The following is a 15952-nucleotide window of genomic DNA, read 5'->3' as shown; positions in this document are numbered from 1 at the left end:
GAAGTGAAGAGAAACGAAAAGATGCATTTGAAATGTGAATAAGGAGAAGAATGCAACGTGTTAAGTGGACAGACAATAAGAAATGAAGCCGTGTTGTAAAGAGTGGGTGAAGAAAGAATGATGCTGAAACAGATCAGGAAGAGGAAAAAGAATTAGTTGGGTCGCTGGCTGAGAAGATACTGCCTACTGAAGGATGCACTAGAAGGAAAGAATTGGGAATAAATTTGAATAAGGAACAAAAAAAAAAAAGTTTCCTTCCCAGGCAGGATTCGAACCACGAAAGTCTTAGTTACCAGTATATCGAGCTCTGGAGTGAACAAGGCTCTGAAATCAGCTACAAGGGTCGGTCTGGTTTTTTTTTTTTTTTTTTGCACTACCCTCTTCATAGTAAGTGTTCAAAATGTACGCCACACTGTGTTGAACAATGTTGTGATAACCTCCTAACATCCATGATTGCACTTCAGCACAGCTGAGAGACCCACAGGTTTCTCTAATTCTTTGTTTCATGTCTTAAGTTGTTGGATGCACCTGGTAGACCATGTCTTTAATTCTTCCCCACGAGAAGGTTTACCCATGACTTAGAATTGCACTATAATATAGTGTTTAGAATTCTGAAAGACAACGAATTTAATTCTTACCACATTCATCTCCATCAGGAACTTGGGGGACATGACTTCCAGACTCGTGTTGATTTCTGCAACTGGTTTCTAAACACAGACCGTGATTTCGAGCTCAGAATTCTGTCTACTGATGAGGCAACTTTCAAAAGTAATGGTCAGGTGAATCTCTACAATGCCCATTAGTGGTTAATCCACACTGGCTACGTGAAGTGGATTACCAGCACGTGTGGAGCCTCAACACATGGTTACAACGTTGTTACGTTCAATGTTAAATTTAAGATACTATACGTAAAACCCAGAATTCTGTGTGCAATATGTTCGTATTGAAGTAAATTCATATAAGCGGTTTACTCTGACACTGTTATATTAAACATGCTTATTGAAAAATATCTAATTTAGCTAATTACATAATATATTATTTTTCCCCTCACGTAATGAATAGGCCTAATGCATTCTAAACTATTGATATTTTTAACATTTTGAAGTATGGAAAACAGGTTTATAAACATTCGATTTTCAGAATCACTGTAATTGCATATCTCACACTTCAAATATTGCACAAGAAAATATCTACTACGGTCCTAAATATTGTACAACACATAATTATATTTGAAAAGAAAACTTTCGATATTAAAAAATTACACTAGTATGCGATGAAATTCCTGCCTCCAAAGTTTTAATGTTTTTAGGGTATTTTTAGCATGCTGAAATCAAATTCAAAGCCAAAAAGTTCCTATTACGTACCATTTTTTTTTTTTTGTTATTTTAATTTTCTTATAATATATTACGACAATTTATAGCGTAATTATTTAAACTGTAATACTTTAACATATGTAGATTTAGTATGTTAGGATATGAAAACCAACTGTATTCAACATATTTTTAAGGTGTTTATATTGAAAACCAAGGACATTGGATGTTTCTTAGCAGATAGGGGGCGCAAGCATATAAGGAAGTTAGGGCGAAATAACGTGCAGCCTTGTCATTATTTTTATTTCTGAAAGACAGAAAATATGTCAGCCACTCCTTGGTGAGAGACTGAACTCAACTTGTCTAGTTTCTCTCACATTTCATTAGTCTGCGTTTCATCTGGAAACGAAACGAAATCAGTTTGAAGCTTTATTGTCGAGTAGAATGTTGAAAGTTTTTAGTTCAATAAGAAAGTATTTACCATGTTGCATCGAGGATGTCTAAATAATCCAGACCACTTTTGTTATATAACTTATGTAGGATATACACATTGCCTAAGCAGAGGTGTAATATTCCAGATTTTGTGAAAAAATCATACCATGCCTATTTTGGAACCAAACTTGGAGACCAAAGTAAAGCATGGGCACCACACAAAGTATGTAGAGTATGCACTGAAGAACTTCGTCATTTGATCAATTGGAGAAGACCGTTGCTATCTTTTGGAGTACCTATGGTTTGGAGAGAGCAGTCGAACCATAGTAATGACTGCTACTTCTGTTCGTGTGATGTGAAGGGGTACGATTCTAAACATAAAAATCAAATCGTGTATTCAGTTGTTCGGTCAGCCATTTTGCCTGTGCCTAATGTACCAATCCCTGTGCGACCAGAAAATCTTAAAAAAAAAACATCATTCTATTGTCACTGACAACGTGAAATAGGTTTTAAATACCTTTTCTCCGAAGATGATAATCTTGTATATTGCAGTAATGTGAAAGAATTTATGCTAAAACTTGGACTTCCATACTATGACCTAAGTGAATGGAGACTGTTCATTAATGTTTCCAAGCGAAGTTTAAAGGATTTCCTCCTTCATAACGGAAACATTTTTGGTTCAGTGCCCGTTGCCTATTCAGTGATCCTCAAAAAATCATACGCAAATTTGCAACTACTGTTATTGCGACTAGACTATAGGAACACAACTGGCAAGTTTGTGATGATTTCAAAGTTCTTACTATGTTGCTGGGTCAACAATCTGGTTTTACCAAATTTCCATACATTCTTTGCCTGTGGGATAGTAGGGCACGAGTTGGTCACTGGACTATGAAAGACTGGCCACCTCGAAAAAATTTGGAAGTCGGTTGTAAGAATGTTGTGCACCAAAGCCTTGTGAGTTCTTCTAAAGTTGTGCTGCCATCTCTCCACATCAAGCTTGGCTTAATGAAACAGCTTGTAAAAGCTTTAAGTAAGGAAGGAGGCTGTTTTAAGTACATATGTGAGAAATTTCCACTACTATCTGAAGTAAATTGAAAGAAGATATATATATATATATATATATATATATATATATATATATATATATATATATATATAATGGTCCTGACATAAGAAAACATGTCTGGTGCAGCATTTAAAAACAGTATGGATGAAAAGGAGAAATCAGCATGGATGTTGTTTTGTGAAGTTTTTTAAATTTCTTGGCAACAAGGATCCTAATTACCGAAACATTGTGCTTGAAGCATACAAGGAATTTGGTTGTAACATGAGTATCAAAATTTTCTGTTTTCGCAGCTTCATTATTTCGCCGAAAATCTAGGATTTTTCAGCTAAGAGTAAGATGAACGATTTCACAAGGATCTGCAGGAGTTCGAAAGAAGGTACCAGGGACGCGGTAGCATCAGTATTCTTGGTGATTATTGTTGGATGTTAAAGCGTGAAATACCTGAAGAGAAACATAAAAGAAAGAGAAACAAGAGGACTTTCTCAACTAAGAAGCAAGTGGTGTAATTTTTTGTGTGATACATTGTGCTAATTTATACATCCAATAGTGAAGTAAACAAGTCAAAACAAAGCAAAAACACTCTAGTGACATATATGAACAACCATACACATAATTTCAGCAAGTTGTGTCTTTTAAATATTGTTTTTGAATTTGAAATAAAAAAGTGAAATGAAACAGTTTGTGATGAAATTCACGTAATTATAAAATACATTTAAAGTGAGTTTGCAAACAAACCTGACGTGATAGAAGCAAACGGATTGAAAATTCGGATTCAGCACATCGAAATTATATAAAATCACATTACTTAGTTTAGGCAACAAACACAAAGTTGAAATTCGCAGTCTAGTGTTATCAATGTTTTACTTCTTGGTTTCACTAGAAAACTGTATGATATTATAATATTGCAATAATGATATACTTTACAAAAAGTAAACTCAATCAACAGTAAAACAAAAAAAAAAAAAAAGCTTTATATATTCAGAAACAGACTGCAGACAATGCTTCTAGTATGTTTACTATGACAAGAGACTAGCAACTAACTTTCGAGCAATTGAACTCCCAGCTGAGCTGTCAATCACCTGGCCACCTGTGAGCTCTTTAGTATAGAGTAGAAAAGTGGAACCACTACTATGGCATATGCCATTTATGGTTTACTTCGACATGCCTGACCTGGGGAACAGACCTTAATTCGTTCAAGGAAGACCATTGTGTTAGCGGCGATGTTGCCAGACTGCTGAAACTTCCAACTTAATTTTCTAATAACTGTGTATTTAATCACAAAACGTAATATAGGTATTCTATTCATTTAAGTGTACCCTATCGACCCTTTCAAGCTGCAGGGTTATTTCACTTCCGTCCTGTGGGTGATTGACGAGTTTCGTACAAAATTTAGGAAAATGATTGCTGACAGGATTTTGTGAAATAAGATTTTATAACATGTGTCTTAATTAAAACCAAACCGTTATAACGTTATAGGCCTAATAATTTTAATGGCGAATATAAATCTTTAATTTTGTGAAATACTCACAATAACACATCATCATTCTGTACATTATGAAAGTGATACACTTCCATTAACTTTCTTATTTCACTAACCTGTGTTTAAAATGTGTTTTCGAAGATGCCTCCCTCAGCTGCAATGCTGTATGAACGGAGCTCGTAGCCTGCCGTAGCTGAAGTCTGTTCTCCCTCATTTGGTGCGCAGCGTTCAATATGCGAATTGGCAATTCTTCCCGTGTTGCAACTATCTCCATATACGTAAGTCCACCATAGGTGTCATCGAGTGACCTGGCTGGTTAGACGTGTTTACCCCGCGTTCAATCCACTAGTCAAGATAACGACGATAAAGGAACTGTTTGAGAGAAATGGGGTGGAGCTCCGTCATGCTGGAAGTATATACGGAGTCATTTATTTAGAGCGGGGAAGAGAGGGGTGGAAGCATGGGGAAAGAATTTGTTCGCCGTCCACAAGGCCGGAGCCTTCAATAACATATGTGACGTTTGGCAAGCACACTGAATACATCTCTCTTCTCCCCTACCCTACAATGACGCGAGGGTTGAAGGGAAGGGATGAATTACGTGTTCCGGCTTGTGACGTCTGCCACAATTGTAGCACAGTTTTGCATCCCTTATTTAGAGATACTGCTTCCAATAATTCAGGTAATTTTCGTTTATGGATCCGCTAATACTTCCGGCCTAGGACGATCATTAATGACAATGGACCAAATAGCTGAACGTCCAGTACACCACACCACATATTCGCATTGAAAGTGAGTTTCAACAGTAGCGTGGGAATTCTGCCGCGACCAGACAGACATGAGAATTGTGTTTTTTGTAGACGCCGTCACGAGTGAAGTGCGCCTCGTTTGTGAACAAGATATTACGAGGCAATTCGGTATTTTGTATTTTCAATTATCCTGTTACAGAATACTAGTCTTGGGGGGGAAAATCACCTGGCCCAAGATGTTGAATCCGTTGCAGGTCCTCTCTCCTCAATGTTGTTCATACTCTGAATTGTGGTGCATTTAATCGTCTTGTTATTCTTCGTGTACTAGATCGTGGACTCCATTCCATCAGCTGGATAATGTTCTGTTCATCAACATCTTGAACTGCGCGCTCGGCCGCTGCGCGAACATCAGGTAGTGATTCCGTGTCTTGCAAAGTGTGAAATACACGCAAGAAGAACTCTTGGAGTCAGAATTCTTCGGGTCGGAAACCTATGCTGGTATTCAACTATTGCTTGTACTGTATTACCATCCGAGAAACCATACACGTAGGGGAGAGTCGGGTAGTATCGGACATCGGGTAATATCGGACAGTGAGTTTCTTTCATCTACCACACGATGATAGTACCTGATTGACATGGTTACGTTTCTGTGATGTCGCATAGAGAAACGTAACCATGTTATTCAGGCACTACCATATGTTGGTAGATGAAAGAAACGCACTGTCCGATATTACCCGATGTCCGATACTACCCGACTCCCCTAAACCGTATCTGCCTATTCTGCAATTGAAAGTCCAAACGACATTTTGAATGCACTGGTAACTGTCAAAGACCGGTGAACAACTGATAACGTATTCAAGTCAAATGAAACTTGAAAGAAGGCGAATGGAATTATGTGTGCTATAAACAACCCTGAAAAGTGTAATGCAGCCCTTACACGGTTAGTAATACTGATGGGTAATAATGACTACGCATTAAAATTTAGCGACTCTATACGATCAGTTATTACTGTCAGTATTAATGCGCTTCTTATTCGGTACAGACGCACAAGTACAGTGGATCCTAATATAAGAAAGATATGATTAGCTATAATATTAGCACTAGCCACGAAACGCAGAGTTAAACGGAAACTCTAAACTTCGTTTCTGAAATCTGTAGAATATAGGAGACGAAACAAGTCCTTTGCGCAAGTGGTGAGTGGAATGACTGCTCTGTGTGAAAGCATTGCTTGAAGGGAGCGAGTCACTCGCAGAGAGGGGTATTCTTATCTGAACTCAACTTCAGTTAAGGTGCCACACTACCTGTCACTTTCTGCCACGCGCATCTTACTTACATCGTAGCGGCCGTGAACCGATGCAGGCCGCAACACACTCACGTACTGATGGGCTCTGCCCATTCGCTTCTCATCGACCACACCAAAATTCGCCGACTTACTCTACAGATTCCAGAAACGGAGTTTAGGATGAAGATTGGCTAAAAAGCGAAAGATGCATAATATAATATAGGTTATTGATGCAATAGATTATAAGAACAATTGAGGCGCTGACATATTGTACATATTGACATAGTTTTTAGAACACCAGAAAGTATATCTTATTACAATATATATGTATATGTTTAGGGAACATCAGAAAAATTATCTGATTACAAAAACAACTATTTTTTGTTGAAAAACCACCAACAAGCATATTTTATCTAACATAACTTTACTGTACTTATATGAAAGTAATTAAAAATCAAAGTAAAATGAGTTTATGAGTTAAACAAAAACAATAATTTATGCCACTTATTTTTCAAGCACAAATTTTCCGATAAAACTTGTGATATTTCTTGTCCAGAAAATCCAGCATGGCTAATAGGTCCTTTTTTTTTTTTTTGGGCTCACTTAAGACCGGCCTCTTTGTAAGTGTTTGTAATAAGTGCATATTTGCGGTGGCCTGGAAAGACTGCCCACGGTTCGTTCTTCTTGAATGACTGCCTTGTCTTATTAATGGGAAGTCGGTTCTTGAAATCCCTACTCAGGAGAGAGTTCTAATTTTGATAGGCACAGTATTAATAAATCTGTAACATTTCTTGGCAAAGTCACAAAACTTATCAGGCATCATCGCGATTACACCTGTATTGGCCTTTACAAGTAGCATTCACAAAGAAAATAACGTACTAAATGTAGTACGTACCTATGTACAAAAACAAAGAATGACCTTGGAATAAATGGAATAGATTTCGGAAGCATTTATAACACTAGTATCACTCCTTCAGACATCAGTAGCAATAAAGCATTCTGTTTACTGTCACATAGTGGGACAGGTCAGACACGTCGGCGAACGGTGACTTACTACGTTCCCTAAGCCTCACCCCGTGGACTTGACAACCTGCCGTCTTGGAAGGAATCGAGTACATCTACTGACCTTCCATTATTTCCACGTCATTGGCACGAGCGCTTACCATTTTTCCCATGACAAAACGAAAAATCTACTTTGTCTGACTTACAACCTTTCTCATGTCAACGCCTCAATTTTCGAATGGGTGACAGTCTACTGTAAGCAAATTACACCCTCTTTCAGTGAGGCAGAATAGAAACATGAGGACCTGTTGATTAGTTGAAGTGCGATGATAGTAACATTTGCGGTATCTTGTAACTGGAAGAGATTTGATGATTTAAATTTTTCTGCTATAATGTCACTATCGTCTATCAGTTCAGCAAAGAACAAAAAGTGCCTTCTTTGAAACGACAAACGACTGGAGAAACGACAAAGGTTAAATAACTGTATTAATAATGCAATCCTTGTTTATTTTATACAAACATAAATGTCATAATCAGGTTCCTTTTCCCGTGGACGGGGAGAAAAGTGTAAGTAGAATGTCGTTTTGAGCAGATGCCTCGGTTTTGAATGATGTGTAGGGTCAAGTTCAGTTTGTCGACTAGGTCCACGGAAAGATTAGGAGTTGAAAATTATGTTGTTGAGAGAAACAGCAAGCAACCTTTGCTTTCTTTAGAAATGAAACGCCCATGATGATAGTTCATATTCATCATCTGTACCAATTCCTTAGCGTGTGACACTATAATCATCTTTAATTCCTTCCGATAATTAGATCGCAAGGTATTTAATTTTTTCATCACACCTTCATGATTTGGATTCGCTCAATTTTCTGAAACATACCCAGCAGTGCCTCAAGTGTTGTATTCCGTTTGTTTTTTTATTCACATATGACGCGTTAGACGAGTACCATAACTCAGGTAACATCTCGTGTAATTCAATAAAATATTGCAATACCTTCAGGTTATCTGGTCGTACTCCATCCTTTGAATACTTCACGTCGGAAGTTGTACAATAGCACACGCGTCATCGTCCATGGCTGCTCCTTAAAATACTGATGGGAAATACAGTGAGGTTAATATTGAGGACGCTCGAGTTTTCGTTCGGCCCGGCTATTGATAGCTAGAGCGACCCAACTAACCTAACTGTATTCTACGGGATTCACCTCACCGGCCCTGTAATGAATGCATCAACAGTTACTCCAAAGTTAATTGAAACATCACCCCTATTCGCCAGCTTCCGAACTGATAACGTCTACAGTACAAGCTTCATAAAAACATTAAAGAATCATTATACCTGTATTAAATTCTGCAGTAGCTGAATGGTCACACCTTAGCCTGTCACCACCTCTTATCAGTTTCACTACATCCCCACTTCCAGCTTCCCCTGTGATGTTCCCCTCCAGCCAGGATCAGTGCCTAGTCCCACACTACTGATAAGAGACTCTACAGGGTCAGTATAACGCCTATATTACCATAGATTTACTAAATAACCGCTAGACCGCTCACTGGCGTTAGTGTTATGCTCCCAAATTGAGCAGCCGACGGGCTGCCATTTGTTTGGTAGAGCTGAAAAGTATGGTTCGTCGGGATTGATCAAAATCCCGATTTTACAGATATTAGCCTAGAGCATATTTAAACAAGTTGGTCTGTATTTCCTATTATCCAATATTTTTATTTATATATTGACTCAAATGGTAACATTGTAAACCTAGAGGTAACCCGCGGATATTTAGTAAGTCTATGAGGTTGCCCAGCTGATTGCCGTAAGGCAACTCTATACGCAAGATGATACTTTCCCTAGTTCTACCGCCTTGTTGATTAATCCGTTTCGGTACCTACTGTAGTCGCTGCTCACGCAGTTAGTAAAACATTGTGTATTTTAGGTGCGCTGAGTGAAAAAATAAAAGAGTTTTGATATATTTTACACTAATAACAGACACATACAATTGGTGCGTTTTATAGTTTAGTGAACTATGTTTAAAAATGGCTTCATCGTCAGATAGTGAAACTGTTGCAGTACCGGTTCCGAAAAAGAAAAGTTGCGAAGTTTATTTAGTAGCGAATGGTTAGAACATATTCGTGGTTAATACAAGAAAAAACGATTATAGTTTTCACTGTACTGTGTGTCCGTATTTTAGTGTTTTTCGCGGAGGCGAATATTACATTAAAAAGCACGCGAGCACTACTTTGCAGAAAACGACCATAAATCTTATGATAAAGTGTTGATAAGTCTAATGTCTCAAGTTAGCTTCTGATATCCCGATTTCCCTCGCAGAAAACCTAGCTACTCTGTTGATAGCAGAAACACGGTATTAAAGCTGTCTCGCGAAGGAAGTATTGTTCCTTTAAACAAAAAATTTAGCTTTCGGATACACAATAAAACATCTATTCAAATAGCGGTTTCGAAATTCCGCGGATTTTCTTCCAAACAAATGGCGGCTTTCCGCCGATTCAATATGAGAACATATTTCTCACTTCTCCGCTATGGCGTAATAGGGGCTCGTATATTACACTATCAAATTTCTGTGTCACAGAATATGATACAATTTTTTAACAAATATCAGATTTTGAGTATATTACACTATGTCAAAACTTTTATCGTATATTTCATCACAGTTTTAATAAATTCACTCCACGACAGTTCAATGCATGTTGCAACTGTAAATGCAGTAATGGTTATTGCATTAATACTAAAGAAGAAATCAAAGAAAAAACGTATTTGGGAGAAAAGATACAAAAGGAATCCATCAAACTCTATTGAGAGAACTTCAGTGTGAAGATGTGAAATCCTATACTATAAGTATTTAAGAATGGATGACGAAACATTTCATGTGACTCATAATGCGATATTTAAAAGTTTTGTGTACCGGTACTTAATGTCCACCATTTTCTTTCTTCTTAATCACAGATTTCATCAAAGGTATGATGATGATGACCATAACTTTTATCATAGAACTATGTCACAGCTATGTATCAAAGATTCTATATTGCACTATAAAAGATTTTATTATGTATATTTATTATCTGACTTCTGTGATGCAGAAATTTGATAGTGTAATATAGGCCCAACTGTCAGTATCCCCATCACTCCGCAATATTGATGCGAAATCTGGATCTTCTTTAGTATTTTCCGTCATTCCAGCCCACACACGATCACACATATGAACCAACTATCCCTTATTATAAAACATCATATAAATTCAGGGATATAGGAGTTATCGGATTAATGATGGGCGCTAGAGGGACCATAACAATTCGTGTCATTCTGTTATAAATTTGGAGTCCCAACAACAATTAAGGAAATTTCTATGATAGCTTTGAAGGGTTCTCTGTAGATTTTACGACGACTCTTGTATTTCAATTCAAATTCAATTTTCTCATTCTATTTTTTTATCTGTATTTTTTATTTTACTGCAAATTTTCATTATGTGAAATATTATCTACTGTAAATTTTAGTTTATTGTAGCCTAAACAAATTTCTTGTAAGACATTTTCAATGTTACTGTTTAACATTCTTTGTCTTTGGCAACCTCACCAAGTTGAGGAAGATTAAATATTATTATTACTGTATTATTATCAATATTTTGTTAATATTGGCAGTATTATTGACCGTAAGTCCGCGATGTCCGAGCACTGTGACGTCATAGCTGAAAACCTGTGCAAGTGAACAGAGAGACATGGGCTTCACAAGTAGATCGCTTAATTAAATAAAAACCGTACATCTCTAACCATTGCGAATAGGACCCAAGTTAATGTAAACTTTTTTCATGCCTATGATCTCCGCAATTACGTCCTGAAGTTTTGTTACGAAACTTGTGAATCACTCTTTATATCACACACACACTTAAACAATATAGTAGTTCATAGGCTAAATGAAGTTTTATTATTGCCTGTTTCTTTCATTCTTTCTTTACTTTTATTCCTTTCCTCCTTCCTTTCTTCATTTCTTTTCTTATATCAATTACTGTTACATGTGAATTTACGAGTCTGTGTGTATGTTGGATGTGTCATCATATATGTGATTGTCGAACCAAGAACAGAGATAAAAATATGTAAAATACATGAAGAATGTGGTTGTATAATATAGACAGGAATGTGATTAATAATATGAGAAATTAAATTATTTCGGAATGCACAAAAGTACGGTGAGAAAGTATGTGTTACCTTGATAATCATTTTTTATTTGTATTGTGTCTTTGACACATTTTAAATTATGTCTCGATTTACAGTTAAAATCTGCACTGATGTTTTTGTTGTAATTTTATTTATATGAACGTCATATACATTTTCTTTTTCAACGTAGAATTTTGAGATTTTGCAGAATGACATGATGAAAGTAAGCTGTTTTTATTATTTCTTTTTTTTTTTAACTTAGTCATGTAAATGAAGATAAGTTCAAACAAATTATTTCTGGTTCGTCATACAATCTGAAAGTTTATGAAATAAGAGATCGTGAAAACATAAACAACATTTTGTAACAAATGGACAGCGAGATCCTTCAATGAAGTAATGTTAGTATAACACCTATTGTAATGTTCGCGGATTCGGTAGGATGACTGTCCAGGCGAAACTAGAAAACACTCATATAAAACAAGACTAGAACATCAAAAGTGTAAAGCACTTCAATTACTATGTAAATATGGAATTTAAAATTTGCGATTTTTATTTTAAAAAAGTTGTGAGTTATTCTACATCTTACCTATATTACTAGTAGGTCTCTTTGGACCAGATTGAATAAATGATGTCACAAATTTTAAATTTTGACTTTGGAGTTCCTTGTTTCATATGCTATAACATATTTTCTTATGCATATTTGGCGTAATTCACATCATGCCAAGCATCAAATTGTTAAATCTTTAGGCTGCAGTCATAAATAAACTTTGTTGTTTCTAAGTGTTACTTGAAACTGTGTTCAAATTTAAATTTTTTCCCTTATCCTACTGCCATGATCATAAGAGTTTTAATATCAGCAATCTTAATTCCAATTTCGAAGACGAAAGTTATTACTAGATCATTGAATTCGTTTTGTGGATATCGGATTCTTAGTTTCAATTTATTCAATTGTAACAGCCTTTATTATCTCTAATGAGTTTAAAAAATAGAAATAAAATTGAAAGTCAAGGTAAAAATAAGTATGGTACTGTTTTCAATTGTTATTTTTATTGACTAGACAATACTTTCCTAAATGTTATACATTTATGTACATAAAGATTGTGACATGTATTTTTATATGAGAAGATTATTATGTTATCACAGTCTAGTAGTATATACAATCACGAAGCTTGAGTTGTTGAGGGTACTAGGAACAATAGACTGTGCCGGTACTATTTCGCATTGTCGTGATGAGGCGATAGTAGCGATCCTAGTGGTTAGCAACTATCTATGGATGCATATTTCCTATGTATTGAGCTTCGTGACTATATACTAGACTGTGATGTTATGTTGATCTGTTACATATCATTCCAAGAGTGGTATTTTTGTTCATATCATAGGAATATGTGTAAATAAAGTGAATGATTTCCAAAATATTCATCCTAAAATATTAAGAATGAGGTGGAACAGATCGATTGTACCATATTTACTTGCATATAAACATTGCTTTTCTATAAAGAAGCCTTTATATTTGATTGCATTTATAATTTTTAAAACTTGAAGGGGTTAATTAGATGTAATTTATATGCGAGTCAATACGGTATTTGTAATTTTTATTATTGTGCATCATTTGTTAATGCTCTCTTTTTCAACTTATTTGGTAGATCTCTTCCTGTTCCCAGGCGTCATACGCCGTACTTTGGCCAGCCAGACTATCGTATTTACGAGCTTAACAAGAGGCTACAACAAAGAACAGAGGTAAGTGGTACAATTTCTACTCTTTTGGTCGTATAAGACCTATACTTATCATGACACAAATCTAGAATAATGTTTACTAAAACATACCAAATAATATCTGCAGTACCTGGGAAAAGTGACATAAGTCAGTTTCCACAAACCTTTTTTGATAATTTATTGACAACTTAGGCCTACACTGGTTTATGTCGATTTGATTTTGTTCTGTATGAATTATTGTAATGGGAGAAATACGTATGTCTCTTTTTTCCAAGCGAGCAGATGTTCCGTAAGTTGTCAATAAATTATCAAAAAAGGTTTGTGGAAACTGACTTATGTCACTTTTCCCAGGCACTGCAGATATAGCATGTGGATATCTCTAATGATAAAAAAAATGTCATAAATATTCTTTCACAGTACAATATAGTCATAAATTGTAGGCTTTACATATAATATAAAATCGTTCAAAACCTTATACAGTAGGTTCCAGCAAACGATCCTGGTATTTGTCGGTCAGCCAGGCAGATCCCCTTACCCCGTTGCCACCACTGCTTGCATTTACGAAGTCACGTGGCGCTGCTGGATTAAATGTTCATACCGTTCTATGTTACATTGTTAACTGTAGTAAGTTTTTAAAATTGGACATCCCTGTTTTATGACTAACCACTAAAGATTCTATTGATTGTTATTCTTACGATTTCATCTCCCCTTATTTATATGGCTGGTGAATCCCCTAATGCTTAGCTCATTTCATCACTCCTGACGTGTTTATGTTATCATTCAAGTATCAGCTTTTTTCTCTACGTGGCAAGAGAGAGAAATCACATCGAGAAAGTTACATGATTGGTGAATCCCCGTCCTTCGAAATAAGCTGTGTTAGCCTGTCCTTGACAGACGGCAGTAAAGGCACGCAGTAAATCAGCTAAAAATAAGTGGAGTTTATTACATTGTATTATGTTTTGCAATGGTTACATATTCAGTATGTGAACATGTACACATTTTGGAAACGTATATACGGAAAAAGAAATCGTTTGGCACAAGGAGAGAGTTTAGACGTAAATTTCCTAAACGCCCAGTTTCTTGTGAAAAAACAATAATACTGTAATTTAGTGAATAGGTTTAGTGAAACAGGTTCTGTGAATGATACCATGTGAATTATGTATGACATAAGATGGGCAACATTTCCAGCAGGAACTGTGTGAAGGGTGAGTACCGTTCAAGCAGAGCGCTCAGGTTCAAGGATGCAAGCAATGGCCAGACCGTTGGCGGGGAGGGGGGTATTCTACCACTACACTGGTCAGTCGACAGAAATACCGGGAATGTTTGCTGGAACTCGTATTTTTCTATAAATGTTCATTGTTCATTTTTATTAATACTGTACTAGCGTTTTATAATGTTGATTACACTTAAAACAGTTTGTGTGATATTTGGTGATCTGTGAGAAATGTCATGAAACTGTTTTCTTGTATGTATTTTGTAAAAAAATATAGAAATGTTTTAGGGAATTTAAAGAAAGGATTAGATATTTTCACTGAGTCAGCTCTGGATTTTTTTATTTTGATAAATATCATTTTGCTTTAATGACTAATTTGAAGGTTGAAATGTGAAAGAATTCGTAATCGTTAACAGTCCGAGTGTATTTTTGAAATGGCCTGTAGCAGATATGGCTATATGTATAGAACACAACAATAAACACAATTCACGTGTATAATAAATTTTAATATGTATTTTTAACATTATTTTACGTGTTTCGTTTAATAAAACTTGTTACTATCTTTATTATCTACTGTATTTAATTGTTGAACTGCTGCTCTTGAAAAATACGAGTATGAGTAATAATCAAATTCCATAGTTGGATTACCAGCCCATTGCACGTCAAGTTAGTCTTCCTGATTTCCTTCCTCTTTAACACCACCTGCTCCTCTCTTGCCATGCTGTAAAATTATAATTGAAGGAGTATCTCATTCAATGTCCCGCGCCGTGGCATCGTGGTCTATGGCATCCGTGGTGCGTTACGGAATGCACACTGATTCGAGTCCTCATAGGGGAAGAAATTTTCTCATGAAATTTCGGCCAGTGTATGAGACCGGTGCCCAGCCAGCATCGTGATGCACTTGGGGAACTACGATAGGTAGAGAAATCCGGTTGCGAAAGCCAGCTATAACGGCTGGGGAGATCATCGTGCTAACCACACGATGCCTCCACTCTGGTTAGATGGTCGTCCACCTCTGTTCCGGCATGTGAATGGAAGGCCAGCAGCCGGCTACTCGGTCTGGGCCCTTCATGGACTGTGGCGCCATGGATTATCTCATTCAATAAATTCAGTAGTTCAATTCTTATATTGGGTTTATGACCAGTCATGTGAAAAATACGGTATTTTCCTAAAATTACATATATTTGTGATGCTTTTAAAAAAAGAAAACAGACATAGTTTTAAAATTTATCAAGTTAATTTAATTACTATCTTTTTAAATATACAATAGAACTCAAATTGGACTGTAACTAAAAAGGAGACGTGTAGGGCCAAATGAATAAAAATGAAATCTTCGTAGTGTAGGCTATGAGGATATAATTGATTGGCGTTTTTATGATTAAATTTAGACCTACTTTCTCATTATTCAGTAATGGAAGACGATCAATTTCCGTTAGTCATATTTTGGAGAGAACACTTAAAGCGATGGGTGTGTCTAAAAGTGGGGTACATAGTTACATGAAGGAAGATGAGTCTGGAGAAAAGCTTAAAAGCCATTCCAAAAAACGCGTTCGTGACTC

At 36.2% G+C, this 15952-nt stretch overlaps 1 protein-coding gene across 4 annotated transcripts in view; it reads left to right on the top strand.

Moving 5' to 3' along the window:
• Chi (LIM domain-binding protein 2 Chi) overlaps window positions 1-15952 on the top strand; it is a 447709-nt gene that overhangs the window by 301307 nt on the left and 130450 nt on the right. For 3 of the 4 annotated variants that reach the window (XM_069831010.1, XM_069831009.1, XM_069831012.1), the window contains one exon: window positions 13111-13204. In XM_069831010.1, the coding sequence (XP_069687111.1) occupies window positions 13111-13204 (94 nt within the window). The remainder of the gene's footprint in view (window positions 1-13110; window positions 13205-15952) is intronic. The other variant, XM_069831011.1, reaches the window with a different exon arrangement.

This window comes from Periplaneta americana, chromosome 7, assembly GCF_040183065.1.
Source record: "Periplaneta americana isolate PAMFEO1 chromosome 7, P.americana_PAMFEO1_priV1, whole genome shotgun sequence".
Taxonomy (NCBI): domain Eukaryota; kingdom Metazoa; phylum Arthropoda; class Insecta; order Blattodea; family Blattidae; genus Periplaneta; species Periplaneta americana.
This window is presented reverse-complemented; position numbering and strand designations above follow the sequence as displayed.